Source organism: Miniopterus natalensis, chromosome 8, assembly GCF_054644295.1.
Source record: "Miniopterus natalensis isolate mMinNat1 chromosome 8, mMinNat1.hap1, whole genome shotgun sequence".
Lineage (NCBI taxonomy): Eukaryota > Metazoa > Chordata > Mammalia > Chiroptera > Miniopteridae > Miniopterus > Miniopterus natalensis.
In genome coordinates, this window is record NC_142088.1 from 41,927,026 (window position 1) to 41,943,476 (window position 16,451).

General features: G+C 36.0%; 1 protein-coding gene across 1 annotated transcript in view; it reads left to right on the forward strand.

The window, feature by feature from the left end:
- TLK1 (tousled like kinase 1) overlaps positions 1 to 16,451 on the forward strand; it is a 118,419-nt gene that overhangs the window by 80,461 nt on the left and 21,507 nt on the right. The window contains exons 11-12 of the mRNA XM_016203243.2: positions 1,730 to 1,918; positions 10,051 to 10,117. Coding sequence (XP_016058729.1) covers positions 1,730 to 1,918; positions 10,051 to 10,117 — 256 coding nt within the window. The remainder of the gene's footprint in view (positions 1 to 1,729; positions 1,919 to 10,050; positions 10,118 to 16,451) is intronic.

Sequence of the window (16,451 nt, forward strand, 5' to 3'; positions counted from 1 at the left end):
TCAGGTATTAGCTATCCATTCCAGTTGTTTTTTTACTTTCCATTAGAATTTTAATCATTAGGGTTATTGAAGTTCAGTTTCATTTATAACATCTTGTTTATTCTCCAAACTGTCTTTAAAAATTAACTTTTTAAATAAGTTGAAATGATTTATTTCCACTTTCACTTGAACACTGGATTAGAGTCTTGTTCAGGCTTTGCTGTTCTTGAGATTTTCCTCAACTCTTTTACTCTTCTGCCTAGGTGATTATTGATTCTTTTACTCCTACCATGTTTTACTGCTACCTGGCTAGAACCACAGGAAAAGGAAATGTTTGTAAAGCCAACTCAGCATCACCAGAGTAGAAGTTCTGTAGTTCTGATTTGAATGTGGGTGGGGGAGCAAGGAATTGAAATACTTGTTCTAAAACTAAGTTGCATTATCATGTATAGTTGTAAAATTTTTTGTTAGCATGGTGAGGTGACCCAAAAGGCAACATGGTTAACCATTAGAATAAGCTTAATGTGTTGTATGATGGGATGTTTTAAAAAAGCCTCACTGTTACCTGCTTAATACTCTGGTCAAATTGCTAAAATCTCCAACCTGTATTTTTATAAACCTGATATTAGTTTCTAGAATTAGTAAGCTTTAGATTCCTGAATGGGTAGCAGTAATGTTTTTACTTTTATTAATTGCCCATTTTTGAAAGCCATACTAATTTATTTTTTTCTGTTTCCTTTAAATTGTGAGAATGTCGTCTTTCTAAATTTCTTATATTGAGGTCAATTTTTGTTTCATTTCAAAATATCACTTGCCCGTAATACTTAAGTTCATATTTGTCTTCTATAAGTTTTCTACAAACACTGAGTGATGAAACGCATGTATAAAATCTACCCCATACTTTGTTAGGTTTGTGTGTGTGTGTGTGTGTGTGTGTGTGTGTGTGTATGTGTTTAATATGTTTTTATTGATTTGAGAGAGGAAGGGAAGGGAATAGAGAGATAGAAACATCGTTGAGAAACAGCTGTGGGCTGCCTCCTGCACACCCCCTACTGGGGATCAAGCTGGAAACCCTGGTGTGTGCCCTGACTGGGAATCGAACCAATAACCTCTTGGTTCATGGTTTGACACTCAACCACTAAGCCACACCAGCTAGGCTAGTTCTTTTTTAATAGCAGGTATAGTTCATTCAACAAATTCACACGTGGGCAAAAGGAGGTTTACAGTTGTGAGTATGTGAAACACAGAGTTAATAAAGCTGTTGTAATAACCATAACCTGCATATCTTTATCCATACAAACAACTGAAAACATACTTTTGCCAATCCCTGTATTTTTTTAATACCTAGTATGTATCAGTTTCTGTGTTGGACACTAGGAATGCAATAGGATATAAAATAGATGTGTAGGGTCTGTTCTCATGGAGTGATGTAGTCCAGTCAGACCATTCTGATAGAGTATCTACAGGAAAGGTATTAGAAAGGAGACGATGTGGGGAGCTACAAGGCACCATGAGAATATATATGGCAACACATCTTTCCCTAGACTAGGGAGTTTAAGGGCTACCTCATTTAGAAAGGAGGTCTCGTTCAGATGAGACCTAGAATGTGAGTACCAGCTGGCTCACAAGGGAGGGACGAAAAAGGTACAAATCTGTATTATGACTTCTCACGTTTATTAATGTGTTTTCGTGTTTTCACTATGAAAGTAATGGAATGTTAATATGCTTTTTCAAATTCATTTTTATACAGGCAACAAGAATGGGTGAATCAACAAAGGGAAGATATTGAAAGGCAAAGGAAACTTCTAGCCAAACGAAAACCTCCCACAGCAAATAATTCTCAGGCACCCTCTACCAATTCTGAACCAAAACAGAGGAAAAACAAAGCAGTCAACGGGGCAGAAAATGATCCCTTTGTTAGACCAAATTTACCACAACTGTAAGCCTCCATTTTAATTTTCCTTTTTGTAAACTGTAACCAGTGAGCATGAATGTTAGTAATGGATGTTATTTATAATTAAACTAATACTTAAGTAGTAATAATAGTTATAACCAGGAGGGAAGGCAGTATTGAAAATTTCTCTTTAAATTAATAAGCCACAAATACCTGATTTTTACTTTTGTAAGTGGAGATACATTAATCCTCTTTTACAAACAGATTTAGGTAGCTAAGAGGAGACTGGAGCCCCCTCTTTCATGTCTGAGTGTTTCAGTTATTAATGTTCCTTTTTCTTTTTTCTAAATTTATTGTTGAAAGAATTACAGATGTCCCCTTTTTTCCCCATTGACTCCCCTCCACCTGGCACCCACTCCCCACTCCCCCCTCCCCTCCCCAGGCCTTCACCACACTATTTTCTGTGTCCATGGGTTATGCACATAAGCATATAAGTTCTTTGGTTAATCTCTTCCCACCCACCCCACTGCTCCCCTCTGAGATTCGTCAGCCTGATCCATGCTTCTGTGTCACTCAGCCGGCTTTGTTCATCAGTTTATTGTGTTCTTTAGATCCCACATATAAGTGAGATCATGTGGTTTGTGTTTCTCTGCCTGGCTTATTTCGCTTAGCATAATATTCTCTAATGTTCTTTTTTCTAAGAGAATGCTAGCTTAAGTAATATAGCTGCCATATATTTTTCTCAACCTATGGAAGCAATACATTGATAGATTATAGATATTGTTTTTCTCCTTTCTGCTTTCCTTTGTTTTCTAAATTTTTAGCTTTAATGCTGAATTACTCTTTATAATTCAAGGGACAAAGATATTTTTAAAAGATAGTTACACACTTATAGAAAATTTGGAAAATATGGAAGAACATATTAAAACAACATAAAATAAAACAATATAGATCATGATTCAATCCCATTGATAAAATTTTGATACACAGTATCCTTCCTTATTCATGTTTTGCTTTTCACAGTTTAAGTTACTCATGGTCAACCATGGTCCAAATTACTAAAGGGAAAATTCCAGAAATAAACAGTTTATAAGTTTGAAGTTGCATATTATTCTGAGTAGTAGTGTGATGAAACCTCATATCACCCACTTTGTCCCACTGGGGACGTGCATCTTCCCTTTGTCCAGTGAGGGCAGCCATGCTCTGTACACCGCCTGCTCATTAGTCATTTACTGGCCATCTTGGTTATTAGGTCGACTGTCGTGGTACCGCAGTGCTTGTGTTCAAGTAACTCTTATTTTACTTAATAATGGCCCCAAACCGTAAGAGTAGTGATGTTGGCAATTCAGATATGCCAAAGAGAAGCCTAAAGTGTTTCTTTTAAGTGAAAAGGTGAGTACAGTACAAAAGGTATTTTGAGAGAGAGGGAGAGGGAGCACGGGCACACATTCACATAACCTTTCTTACAGTGTATTGTTAATAAATTTTTTTTTTTTTTTCAAAATATATCTTTATTGATTTCAGAGAGAGGAAAGGAGGGGGAGAGAGAGAGAGAGAAACATCAGTGATGAGAGAGTCATTGATCGGCTGCCTCCTGCACGCCCCGACTGGGGATCGAGCCCGCAACCCGGGCATGTGCCCTGACTGGGAATCGAACCCCGATCTCCTGGATCCTAGGTCGACGCTCAACTGCTGAGCCACACCCTGCTGCGCAATAATTGTCTTATTTTATTGTTGTTACTCTCCTGCTGTGCCTAATTTATAAATTAAACTTTATCATAGGTGTGTATGTATAGGAAAAGCATAGTATGCATAGGGTTCGTTATTTATCCATGGTTTTGGGCGTGCACCGGGGGTCTTGGAATGTATTCCTTCTGGATAAGGGGAGATACTATACAGATGTGCCTGAACTTTTCTATTCTACAAGAACTTACATAAGTTCGTGAGAGTAGAAAACACACACACACACACACCCTGTTTGATGTTTTATATGGATATGTTCTTTTTCTCCTTTCTTGAAAGATGTTTTACCTCTGCTTTGAACCCCACTCCCTGCTGTCAGGGACCTCTTCTGTTGGTTTCTTCATCTTTGTATTACGTTGTAGACAGAGTCATTTTCCCCCAAATAAAATTATGATCCTTTTGTTCTGTCCTTAGAACCCTAACTTGCTTAAATGATAGCATCAAAGTCTTAAGATAGTTTATAAAGTACTTTTGATCTGGCACCTTCTGACCTCTAGCCTCGATTAGTTTTCTTATGTGTCTCATCATGTAACTTTTATGTTCCCTTCACTAGCCATCTGGATAAAATTCACTCTCTCGAAGACCCTTTACAGGCCTCCTTATTTCTCTCTATCCTTATGCCCTATGTATCCGATATTAAACTCTTTCAGTTTTCTAAATGGACTGACTAGCTTTCTGTGCCTTTGTACATCTTGTTCCTTGCCTTTCTTCCCCTCATTTCCTATTCATCCTTGAAAATTTGGCTCAGATACCAATTTCAATAGAAAGTCCTCTAACCTTTTTTCTTCCTAGGTTCACCCCCCCTCAAGTGAGGTGCCCATAGCCTTTTGTACATTCCTGCCTATGTTGGCAACAATACAGCCAATTATCTCACTATTTTATCTTTATATGTATTCTTACTATCTAGCACAGCTCCTGGCATATGAAAAATGGTAGGTAAATACTAAATTACAATACATAGGCATTTGATTTTCATTTTCTCTTACTCAACAGACCATTTTTCTAGTTACAGGTGTTTAGCTTCCTGCTTGCTTCCAAGACGCTAACAGCTGTAACTATAGTTTAATAATCATAGACCTGTCTCATTTCCATCCCATTTTATTGTGTATGTTGACTAAGGACTAACCCTGAAGTTATGCTGCTTTGTGTTCTTGGAGTGGCAAATGAGGTGATACTACACGGCAGTTTGATTACATCCTTATGCAGATGCAGATTTAAATAGGGGGAAAGCCACAAAAGCACTTTGATTCATGTTTATTATAGTTTGATTTTAGCAGCCATACTCTGCAACTGTCTTCTAAAAACTCCTTTTGAATCATTGTTTGGTGGGAGGTAGGCTTTGCCGTGTGTGCAGAATATCTAGTATAATTAGAGTAGAGATCATGAATCTTTAATTATTTTTCTATGAAGAAATTAACATAGAAAATGAAGTTACTGCTATGTAGTGGCTAGAACTTCACGCCCTGTGCTCAGACAGATGTGGAGTCCAACCTTGCCTTTGTCAGGGTATTTTGGTAAGCTGTTTGACCTCTCAGAGCCTGTTTCCGCATGTACATCATGGAGCTGAAGGATGTATGTGGTGACGCATGGAAAGCGCTTGCGCATCGTTACTGTTCTTAACAAATTTTTAGCTCTCAGCAACATTCAGTCAAGTTTTTAAGGTAGTTGTTTCTAATTTTAGTCACAAACACTTTTATTATATAGTTCACATAGCTAATATTACCTACAGATAATGTCTAAGTGATCCTTGCATTAATTGTACATTATGAATATATTTTAATTGTGGTTTGGACTTTAGCCCTGGCCGGGTGGCTCTGTTGGTTGGAATGTCCTCCCACACACCGGAAGGGCTACAGGTGCTATCCCTGCTGGATGCATACAGGAGGCAACCCAGTGTTTCTCTTTCATATCAGTGTTCCTCTGTCTCTCTCCCCCTTCCTCTCTCTCAAATCAGTTTTGTTTTTGTTTTTTAATTTCGTTTTTTTTAAATCCTCACCTGAGGATATTTCTCCATTGCTTTTCAGAGAGAGTAGAATGGAGAGAGAGAAAAAGAGAAACATCGACGTGAGAGAGACACATCAATTGGTTGCCTTCCATACACACCCCAACTGGGGCCAGGGATCAAGCCTGCAACCGAGGTCGGTGCCCTTGGCTGGAGTCGAACCCGGGACCCTTCAGTCCGCAGGCTGACACTCTAACCACTGAGCCAAACTGGCTAGGGCTAAAATCAGTATTTTTTTTAATATTTTTTTATTTCTTTCTTTTTTAAAATATGTCTTTATTGATTTCAGAGAGGGGAAGGGAGAGGGAGGGAAGAAACATCAATGACGAGAGAGGCAGTGATTGGCTGCCTCCTGCACTTCCTACACTGGGGATCGAGCCTGCAACCTGGGCATGTGCCCTGACCTGAAATCAAGCTGCAGTCACCTGGATCATAGGTCATTCATTGCTCACCTGCTGAGCCTTGCCGGCTAGGACTAAAATCAATTTTTAAAAAAATCCTGTTGAGGATTTAAGAGGAAAAAAAAAAATTTTGACTTCATGTTAAATATATTTTAAGTTGTTTTCATTTTATCTATATGTTCATGAGAAATAAAGTGGTTATTTCATAGCTATGAAAGGTTCAAATCACCAGGAACATGTAATAATTCTAAATTTGTATGCACATAATATCATGGCTTTAAGATAAATTAAAAATTGATAGTGCTTTAAGGAGATATTGACAGATCCACAAATTGTAATGGGAGATTTCAACACATATATTTCTTAGTAGTAGAACATGTAGATCTGATACAAACAACAAACAATATGGGTCTAGAAAATTTCACAGGGATTGGTAAACTTAACCTAATCGACACATCCCCTAACATCTGCGGAATATATATATTTTTAAAATATATATGTATTTTATATTTTAAAAATATATATGTATTTTTATAAAAATCGACCATGTCAGGTCACAAATTTCAAAGGATTCCAAGAGTTTGTGTAAGATGGATTATTTTGTCCTTAAATATTTGGTAGACTCATGGGTGAAACTTAAAGGATTAGAATCATATAGAATATGTTCTGTGACTACAGTGGAATTAGACTAGAAGTCAGTAACAAAAAGAATTGTGGAAAAGTCTAGATGGAAATAAGAAAATATTTTTAGATGAATGATAGAGTGCTGCATAGCAAAATTTGTGAGATAAATCTGAAACAGTATCTAAAGAGATATTTATAGCCTTGTATACACTTATAGGAAAAGAAGAAAAACTAAAACTTTATACACTAAACACCTATTTCATTAAGTTAGGAGGTGAGCAGCAGAATTAGCCAAAGAAGGAAGAGGGAAAACATAAGAACAGTAATTCATGATACAGTAAGCAAACATTCAATACAGAGAAACAATCAATCTCAAAAAAGGAATGTGTGTTTAAAAAAACCCCAACACTAATGAAACTGAAAAAAAGAAGACAACCATAATCAGAAACGAAAAAAGGAATATTACTACAGAGTCTACAGATATTTAAATGAAAAAATACAGGGTGGGCAAAAGTAGGTTTACAATTCTTCATATGGAAAACAATACAATAATTAATAATATAAGAATAAATTGCGTTTTATGTACTCACAACTATAAACCGACTTTTGCCAACCCTGAATTATAAATGGCTTAAATTTGAAATTTTTGTGAAATGAATAAATTTCTAGAAAAATCAAACTTAACAAAGTTGACATTAGAAAAAATAAAATCCAAATAGTTCTGTAACTATTAAAGAAATTGAATCTCTCATTAAAATCTTTGATCAAAGACAACAGATACAGATGACTTCATCTATGTAGCCTACCAACCATTTAAGGAAGAAATAGTGTCAGTCTTTTAAAAACTTTTTTGAAGAACATCTAAGGCAGAAATATTTCCAGTTTATTTTATGAAGCCAACAAAATCTTGGTATCAAAATCAACAAAGTCTGTACAAGGAAGGAACATTAGTAGTTAATCTCACAAAAATGCAAAAGCCTTAAATAATTAGCAACCTAAAATATATATTGCCCACCCGGGCGTGGCTCAGCAATTGAGCATCGACCTAGGATCCAGGAGATCAAGGTTCAGTTCCTGATTAGGGAACATGCCTGGGTTTCAGGCTCGATACCCAGTAGGGGGCGTGCAGGAGGCAGCCGATCAACGACTCCCTCTCATCATTGATGTTTCTCTCGCTTCCTCTCCCTTCCTCTCTCTGAAATCAATAAAGATATATCAAAATACATATATATGTTTAAAATAAAATATATCTTATAAAAATGATAATCTGTCAAGACCAAGTTGATTTGGCCTTGATCTCCTGATTTGTTTTAGGTATGCAAGGTTGATTTAACATTAGAAATACTAAAGTAATTTTCCACATAAAGGGAAAGATTATATGGTCATCTTAACAGATGCCAAAATAAGAAACATTAGATAATATTTAACACTGATCTTTGGTTAAAACTCTTAGCAAAAAATCAGGAGTAGATAACTTCCTTAGTCCGCAGTATGTATTCATTTTTCTATTTGCTTGCATCTCTGCATCTATTTGCTATGTTCTTGGGTTACTGTGGCCCTATATCTGCTGTTTCTTCTTACTGGCTTCCTTCTGCTTTTCTTTAACCAAGTTCAGATGTTACCGCTTCTGTGCTTTTTTTTTTGCTTTTTTTTTTTTTCCGGTTTCCTTCCGATAAAATTTTTTTTGCTTTGTTTACTCATAGCTGTATTATCCAGGATAATCATCTTATTTCAAGGTCAGCTGATTGGCAGCCTTTAATCCCATTTAATCCTTTTTCAGTAAGGTAACATTCACAAGTTCCAAAGGTTGGGACATAGCATCTTTGGGAAGCCATTATTCTGCCTACCATAGTCTGCCCTCTGACCCAAGATTCACATCCTTCCCACATGCAAAATATATTCATCCTATCCCAACAGACTCAAAACCTCACCCAAAATACAGTATCCAAAGTCTTATCTAAAATCTCTTCAGCTCAGACGGTCTAAATCTGGTATGGGTGAGTCTCTGTATAATTAGCCTTGAGACACAATTCCTCTTATTCTGTGAACCTCAAGAAACAAGCTAACCTTTTTCCAAAATACAGTGATGAGGATAGACATGGGATAACTGTTTCCAGTTCAAACAGCAAAATAAAGGAGTCACTGATCCCAAGCAGCTTCAAATCCATCAGACAAACTCAAACTCTATTTGGTTTCAAGGTCTGCTAATAATTATTTGTGGCTTGAGGCTCTGCCTTCTGGACCCAGGGTTTTGTCAGCAGAGTCTTCCATGAAGGTTATCATGTATTTGTAGCTGAGTGGCTTTATCAGCCTGTTTCTCGTTTGTAGAATTTGGTGGGGGACAGGTGACAGACTTTCATTTTATACTCTCTGTCCTTTAAATCCAAGCTGGTAGTGTTTTCTGCTGTATAAAGTTCTTAAGAATCTTACAGATTTCCCTTGTATGAAATAAGCATTCATCCCATTAGGCAAGGGGATCTTCCAGAGTTCCAAATAATCCTTTCGATATTTTTGGGTTCTTCTGAAAAGACTGAGGGGATCTATGAGTCACACTATTCTTCATCTTACTAAAGACTACTTATGTGACTGAATATTCTGGCCTCTTTGGGGTATTAGCAAAAGGTGTCCAGCTACACAGTCCTTTTTTCTTCCTTTTTTACTTTTTTTAAGAGCAACTTTTCTGACAGTGAACCTCAATTTTAGTGTATTTCATATTCTAGATAGGATGAGAATTTCTTAAGCCATTAAGTCTTGATTCCTTGTTGTTGAATATTTCCTCCCTTAATTTATCTCTCATCTCACATTTTAATTTAAAAAAAAAAAAGAAACTTTACCTTCAACACTTCGGAAATTATTTTTTTTTAAAAAATTTATTGGATTTATTGGGGTGACATTGGTTAATGAAATGATATAGATTTCAGGTGTACAATTCTATAATACATCATCTGTATATTGTGTGTTCACCACCCCAAATCAAGTCTCCTTCCGTCACCATTTATTCCCTCTTTACCCTCTTCTTCCTCCCACCCCACTTTCCCTCTGGTAATCGCCACAGTGTTGTGTCTATGAGCTGTGGTTTTTTCCTTAAATCCCTTCACCTTTTTCACCCAGCACCCCAAGCCTTTCCCCTCTGACAGCTATCAGTCTGTTCTGTATCTGTGAGTCTGTTTATATTTTGTCTGTTTGTTTACTTGGTTTATTAGATTCCACATATATATTAGTTCATTGTTCCATCTATATGTATTCTGAAGAGTATTTTAAAGGACATTTGCCTTATATATTTTGGACTGAAAGTTGTCAATATTTTGTTATTTCCATTGGATTAATTTTACTTTTACATAGCTGGTTGTTAATAAGAAATAATAAGTATTATTCTTAATATCTAGAACCAATTTTATTTTTGACAGGTTGACTTTGGCAGAATATCACGAACAGGAAGAAATTTTCAAACTTAGACTAGGACATCTCAAAAAGGTATGTGAAGCATATGTTGGATTTTGTTTGTTACCAGAGGTTGTGGAGAGTTGTGTTGTAAGTCTCTCATTGAAGAAATAAAAACTTAAGAGAGAAAGTCTCCAAATTAAAAACTTTAAGACCAAAAAAAAAAGCAGCATTAAATTTGCATATGTCGAGTATATTAAAATAATATTCCATTGCCTTGTGTCAACTTACAAACATTGATATACTGTCCCTGTAGTGACGTAGTGATTCCTGGCCAGACCCCAGTGTCTTAACACTACTCTGTTTAAATACTACCTTTGTTGTTGTTTTTTAAAAAAAAAAAAACTTCACTTTTAAGATGCAATGTAGAATTCCATATTGTTTCTCTCCATTTTATAATAAATTGAAATATTATAAATTAATAACATTAATTAATTAATTAAGATTGTTTCCTTGGCCTAACTTTTAAGCTGTGGAATTCTTGATTAAATGCTTCAATTAAAATAGTTACATTGGCAAATTTAGAAAAGCCTAGTCATCAGTAATAATATAAAGTGATATAATTTAGAAAAATGTTGCTATGTGTTATTATAGAAAATTTTATAATGTATAGCTTTGTACTTGTACATAAATTCTAACATTCTAATCAATTCATTGTTTTTACAGTTATTTTTAGTTCAAACCATTTCAAAAAAACATTAATAGAGTAGATTTTCCCCCTCAATTTTACTGACAGAAGTAAAATTCTTTTTCTTTGACCCAGTTTTTTAATTACGTTTTCTGCTTGTCAGATTACTGAGGGGCTTTTTGTTTTTGTTTTTTAATCCTTCCCTGAGGATATGTTTTTTTTAATTGATTTTAGAGAGAGAAACATTGATCAGTTTGCCTCCCATTCTCTCCTCAACTGGGGATGGAACCCAAAACCTGGGTATGTGCCCTGACTGGGAATCAAACCCACAACCTTTTGGTGTATGGGACAATGCTCCAACCCACTGAGCCACCCAGCCATGGTGGGTTACTGAAAGTTTTTTAATAGGCTGGATAATAGCTGAAATTGAGTTAGTGAGCTAATTGAAGATAGTATCTCTGAAGTTGTCTCCCTAGGGCAGGGTGAGGTAGGGCAGAGAAACCCATTCTGGTGGCAGCTACTATCACACTATGCTATTTTGTTTTTGCAATACTATCAGCATGCTTCAGACCCCTGCCATTTAATTACAGAAAACATAAAAAGGTTATAAATAGAGCTTGTGTATGTATATGTAGATAATTTGCATTAGTGTTCTTTTACTATGCTTCTGCTCAGAAAAGTCCCCACCTAAACTACTTGAACAGTAAATTTATTCTGAGTTTTTGTTTTGTTCTTTAGTTCTTCTGTTCTCTTCTGTTGTAGTTATTTACTATTTCTCCTGCTTTTGGAGATACAATAGACAACTTCAGTCTATTCTCTGTAACAGATGGAGTTGTAATGGGACTATAAAAGAAAGAGGGGATTTTGTAGTACAGCATGAGTACAAGTATTTGAGTGCCCACCTAAGCCTTTTTGAGAATGAATTCACAGAGACCTACGGTTGATTAAAGATTTATCCATTATTTTCTGACCAGCCTTTCATGATAATGGGACGTTAAGTATATACTTAAGAACTTTACGGGGGGGGGGGGGGGTTCATATATAATGGTAAACTTTATTCTTTCTAATGATGAGATTTTACATCTTATTTTATAAAAACCTATTATATAAAATCTGAAATTATGAAACAGTTAAATTAGGAATCACTTTGTATTAGGAAGAATATCTCACTTTTTAAAGGCTTCAGAGGAGGGTTTGGTTTTGGTTGGGTGATGGTTGGTTGATTTTTAAAGCTTTCCTGGGACTTTTAAAATATTCGGTTTCTTTGAAGTACTTCTGTTTTCTAAAGTGAGGTGTGTCCAGATGTTCCATAAACAGTTGTAAACTGTTGTAGAATATTACACCTTTCTTCTAACTTTCATGTTACTCTTTCCCAGTATTTGACTTCTCCATTTTCTTATATACTCTTTCTTTATAATAATTGTCCCCTTCATAATTTTTTTCCTGTTTTTTTTTTCCCCCCCAGCTTTAATCAAATTTACTGAGTAGTTCTAGATTTCTAACTTGATCTTCTTCTTAACCAATTTACAACATTACTTTTCTTTGACATCCGTCGTGGAATATTTTGGGAGATTGAATGAACTACTAATGCTGAAACATACACTCATGTCTTGAATTCTTACATTTTCTTCTGAGAGACTATTTTGGGTGAGAAACATTGAATCCATTATAAAGAAAATTGCTAATAGTACAAAGAAACAAAATTGAATAGGTAGTGTCACCTTAAAAGGCAAGTAAAAATGCCCTGCTTACCACTGAGTATTAATTTTTGAGTTGTATAATTAAAAAATAATAAGCATTAAGTTACACATTTTAAAAATAAGTTATCTGGCATTCTAAACCACAGCTGAAAAATGGGTCATTAAAATAGGTCATTCTGTTTTCTAAAAAAGAAGTTGATGGTACACATTTAACAGAGAGAACAAGCTTGGCTTAAGAAAAATGTTATCACCTCTGTCTTATCAGTTTCCTATGCTCCTGGGTTTATTAAGCTGACATTAACTGTACCTCAACTTGTAACTATATAGCTTCTACCATAGGCTGGATCTGATCTGTGAATATTTGGTGTCCATGTACGGGAATTAACTTGAGCAATGTCAGCTTAGGGTTCAGATTTGGAGCCCAGCATACTCACATTAGCCAGGGTAGCTCTTGCTTTAACTCTCTCCCTTTAATAAACACTCTTAAAGTTAAAGCAAAATTATTGGATTAAATTTGTTGGCACAGAAGGAGAAAACCTCCTTTGAGGAAGCTTGTGCCATTTGGACATACGAGACTAGAAGGACCTTGTCTTGAAATGAATAATTTATGATGTGCATTGTATATCATAAAGATAATAATAATTGAATAAGTAAACTGAAATATGAAAATGTATTTGTCATTGAATAAGTCATAAAGTTTAGTTCACATTTTGAAATATAAATTCAAAGCTGTTAGTGTGATAGAATAATGGAGTGTTAAGCAGAAACCTCCGAAAGTAAGTCTATGGCTAAAATAAATAGATAGCTCTGGTTACCACCAAATGGTAAATTTAAACTTATTTATTGTTGGTTATTGTCAGTTTATGAAATCATTGCTCACTCATTCACAAGGGACTTATTTTCACACTCTGCCTGACACAGGCATGATTCAAGTTCCCATTTCAGGAAAATTACATATCACATTTATGGACTTTGAAGTTTTAACCATCCTAGAGTGACCATAAATGTTAACTCTTTGAATGCCAAGATCTGTATTTGCTTTGTCTAAGCTGATGTAAGTAGCAACCAGCAAAGCCTCCCTTTTCCCTTGAGTCTCTTCTCCTGTTCCAGTGGCGATACCCACAGGCTTTATCCCTACCTTCTTTTTGTTGTAGATGGACAGCAAGTTATTCTTTATATTCAGAAGAATTAATTCACTTTAGCTTTCTTCTCATCTCTCCTAGACTAGTGGGGATGTTTGCTTTTTTTTCCTTCTAGAAACATGCTGTTTCATTTTCATTGCAGATAACGGAGAGCAGTTAGGTTTTTCACAAACACATACACTCTTTTTCTCTCACATATTACTTTCCTTGGGTATTCTATTAGTGATTGTTGTATCAGCTAGAATGTTTTATTATTAGCTGGTATATTTTCATTCTAAGTTTATTTTTAAAGGTCAACAGAAAAACACCTTTTTTCTTTTTAAATTAATTTATTTTTTGGTAAAAAGTTTACATATCCTGACATAATTTTACCTTTTATATAGCTTAAGGATTTACAGAACAGAAAAAACTGATCTAATAAAATATATGGAGCCCGGCCGGGCCTGGCTCAGCAGTTGAGCGTCGGATCTAGGATCCAGGCGATCGGGGTTCGATTCCCGGTCAGGGCACATGCCCAGGTTGCAAGCTCGATCAGTGATTCTCTCTCATCATTGATGTTTCTGTCTGTCTCTCTCCCTCTCCCTTCCTCTCTCTGAAATCAATAAAGATATATTTTTTAAAAATATACATATATATATGGAGACCACACAAATTACTCCTAAAACTTTTTTGTTGTTAATTCTCGCCCAAGGATATTTTTTCCATTGATTTTTATAGAGAGTGGGAGGGAAGGAGAGGGAGAGAGAGAGAGAGAAACATTGATGTGAAAGAGACATATTGATTGGTTGCCTCCTGCATGCCCTGACTAGAACCCAGGAGTGAACCTGCACCCCAGGTACGTGCCCTGAAACCAGCAACCCTCTGGGGCATGGGCCAACGCTCTAACCATTGAGCACACCGACCAGGGCATTCCTAAAACTGTTTTCAAAAATAACTTGTGCTACTAGTAATTATGTACACGTTTTTCCAATTATCACTTATTAAAAGCTTATAGTTCTAATGGGAGTAATTTCCTATCTTTCGAAAGTTGTTCCTTTAAGGCAAAGCTACTGACTGTTCTCTTGATCCTGTGCCTCATCTGGAGTCTGTGGATTTAAGGAAACTAACAAACCATATACCAGTTAGCTTATATGATTGATTCTGTCTTAATTCCAGTCTTTAATAAATTCCAGTTATGGGAAAGCAGTTTGTCTTTGTGATTTGAGGAGTTCTTCTAGGTTGTTATTTGTCTATTTCAGAACATTATTCTGGAATTCAAGAAACTACGTGGACGTGCTTTCCAAGGATTATTAATAAATTAACACAAATAAGTTTTTTTATTCCTAAAAAACCATCTTCCTTGTCATAGATTCTCTACAAATTACCAGTCATAAAACCCCAAAATGAGGAAGTAAGAACTTGAAAGTTATTAGGCCCAATAACTATGCCTTGCCACTGCCATTTGTTCGGATTTGTGATGTGAACAGCATGTGGTATGTGTTGCTCTTTATTTTCCAGTTTTGTCATCATCTAGATTTTAAACTTTGGTTAGTTGGAGAAATTGCATGTAGGAGATTTGACATCTCAGGATGGAATATTGAATAGTGTAGTAGGGATTGGCTTTACTCTATGTGTTTTGGTGGGTGTACATGAGAGAGAGAGAGATTTGTAAGCCCTGCATGTAAGTGCCAGAAGTTTTCTGGAAAAACATAACCAATTTGTAATTGAAACAGGATTAGTCAAGAATCATCAGCACCCAACACAAATGTGTCTTTGCAGACCGAAGGAATCAGCTAAACAGTTTGCAGTCATCTCAATCTCTACTAAAACAAAAATCGCATCCAACATGCCACCTGACACCATTTCTTTCTCTCTCTCTCCTTTGCTCCTTGCGATGTGGCATTCATCTCTCCTTGTGCCTTCGTTCTGAAGAGATAACAGTATAGCAACAACTCTGCCACTGAAATCCTGTTCTCTGACCGATATTGGCACCTGCAAAGAGAAACAACCAGTGACAGGCAGCAGCAGCATCAGTATTAATCTTCCATGATGAAATCTTTACAGGCCAAGAACAAGCACACAGCTCTTTTCTCACTCCTTCACAGTGGACCATGCAACTAGTTGAAATGGAAGACAATGGATTGTCTACAAGCCTTTTGAACAGTGGAGAATACAGGGCATTGTTTTTAGGTGAATTGATCCCCAAGTATTCTTGAAGTTTGATATCTCCTTTGGTCTTTCCTTCTAGAATACCATTGTCATCTTATTTATCAAATCCTAAGTATGACCATAGGTGACATTTCTTGTCACTCTAGGTTTGAATAAATATACTAAAATAATGAACAGTAATATAATGCTAGAGGGCTTAATCTTCAAATCTGTGTGTACACCTTTATGTTCACAACCATGACTAGAAGAAATCTTTGGAGAATTCTTCTGTCAGTTAAAGCCACCACCACATTGTGCATTATGTTTCTCTAGAACATAACACGAGATGCTACCGTGTAGGCATAGGTTTCAGTGCAAGTGCAGAAATGCACCTTACTGGGAAGAGTCATGGTGAAGCCATGAAGAGGGTCCTGACTTGCTGGCATGCGTGGGCAAGAAAAGCACCAAGAAGAGTGTTGGAGTTCTAAACGACATTTTGTTCTTACTATTGCTTCCCATTTAAAAATTAGTACTCTGTAAAAGATGACTGTGCCGAGAGAACGTGGAACTAGCTGTAGATAGGAAAAACCCTAGTGTTTATATTCTCCCCATTACTGCAACTGTGGACCTGCAAACACATTCCTGGCTCTGTTTCTTTCTTTATAATTATACGTCTTAATTTGGTAGTAGATGATGTTCAGTTACCAAAATGAAAATTTAAAGGCAAAATGTGTTTTACTACCATGGTGTTCAGTATTAATCCAGTTGTA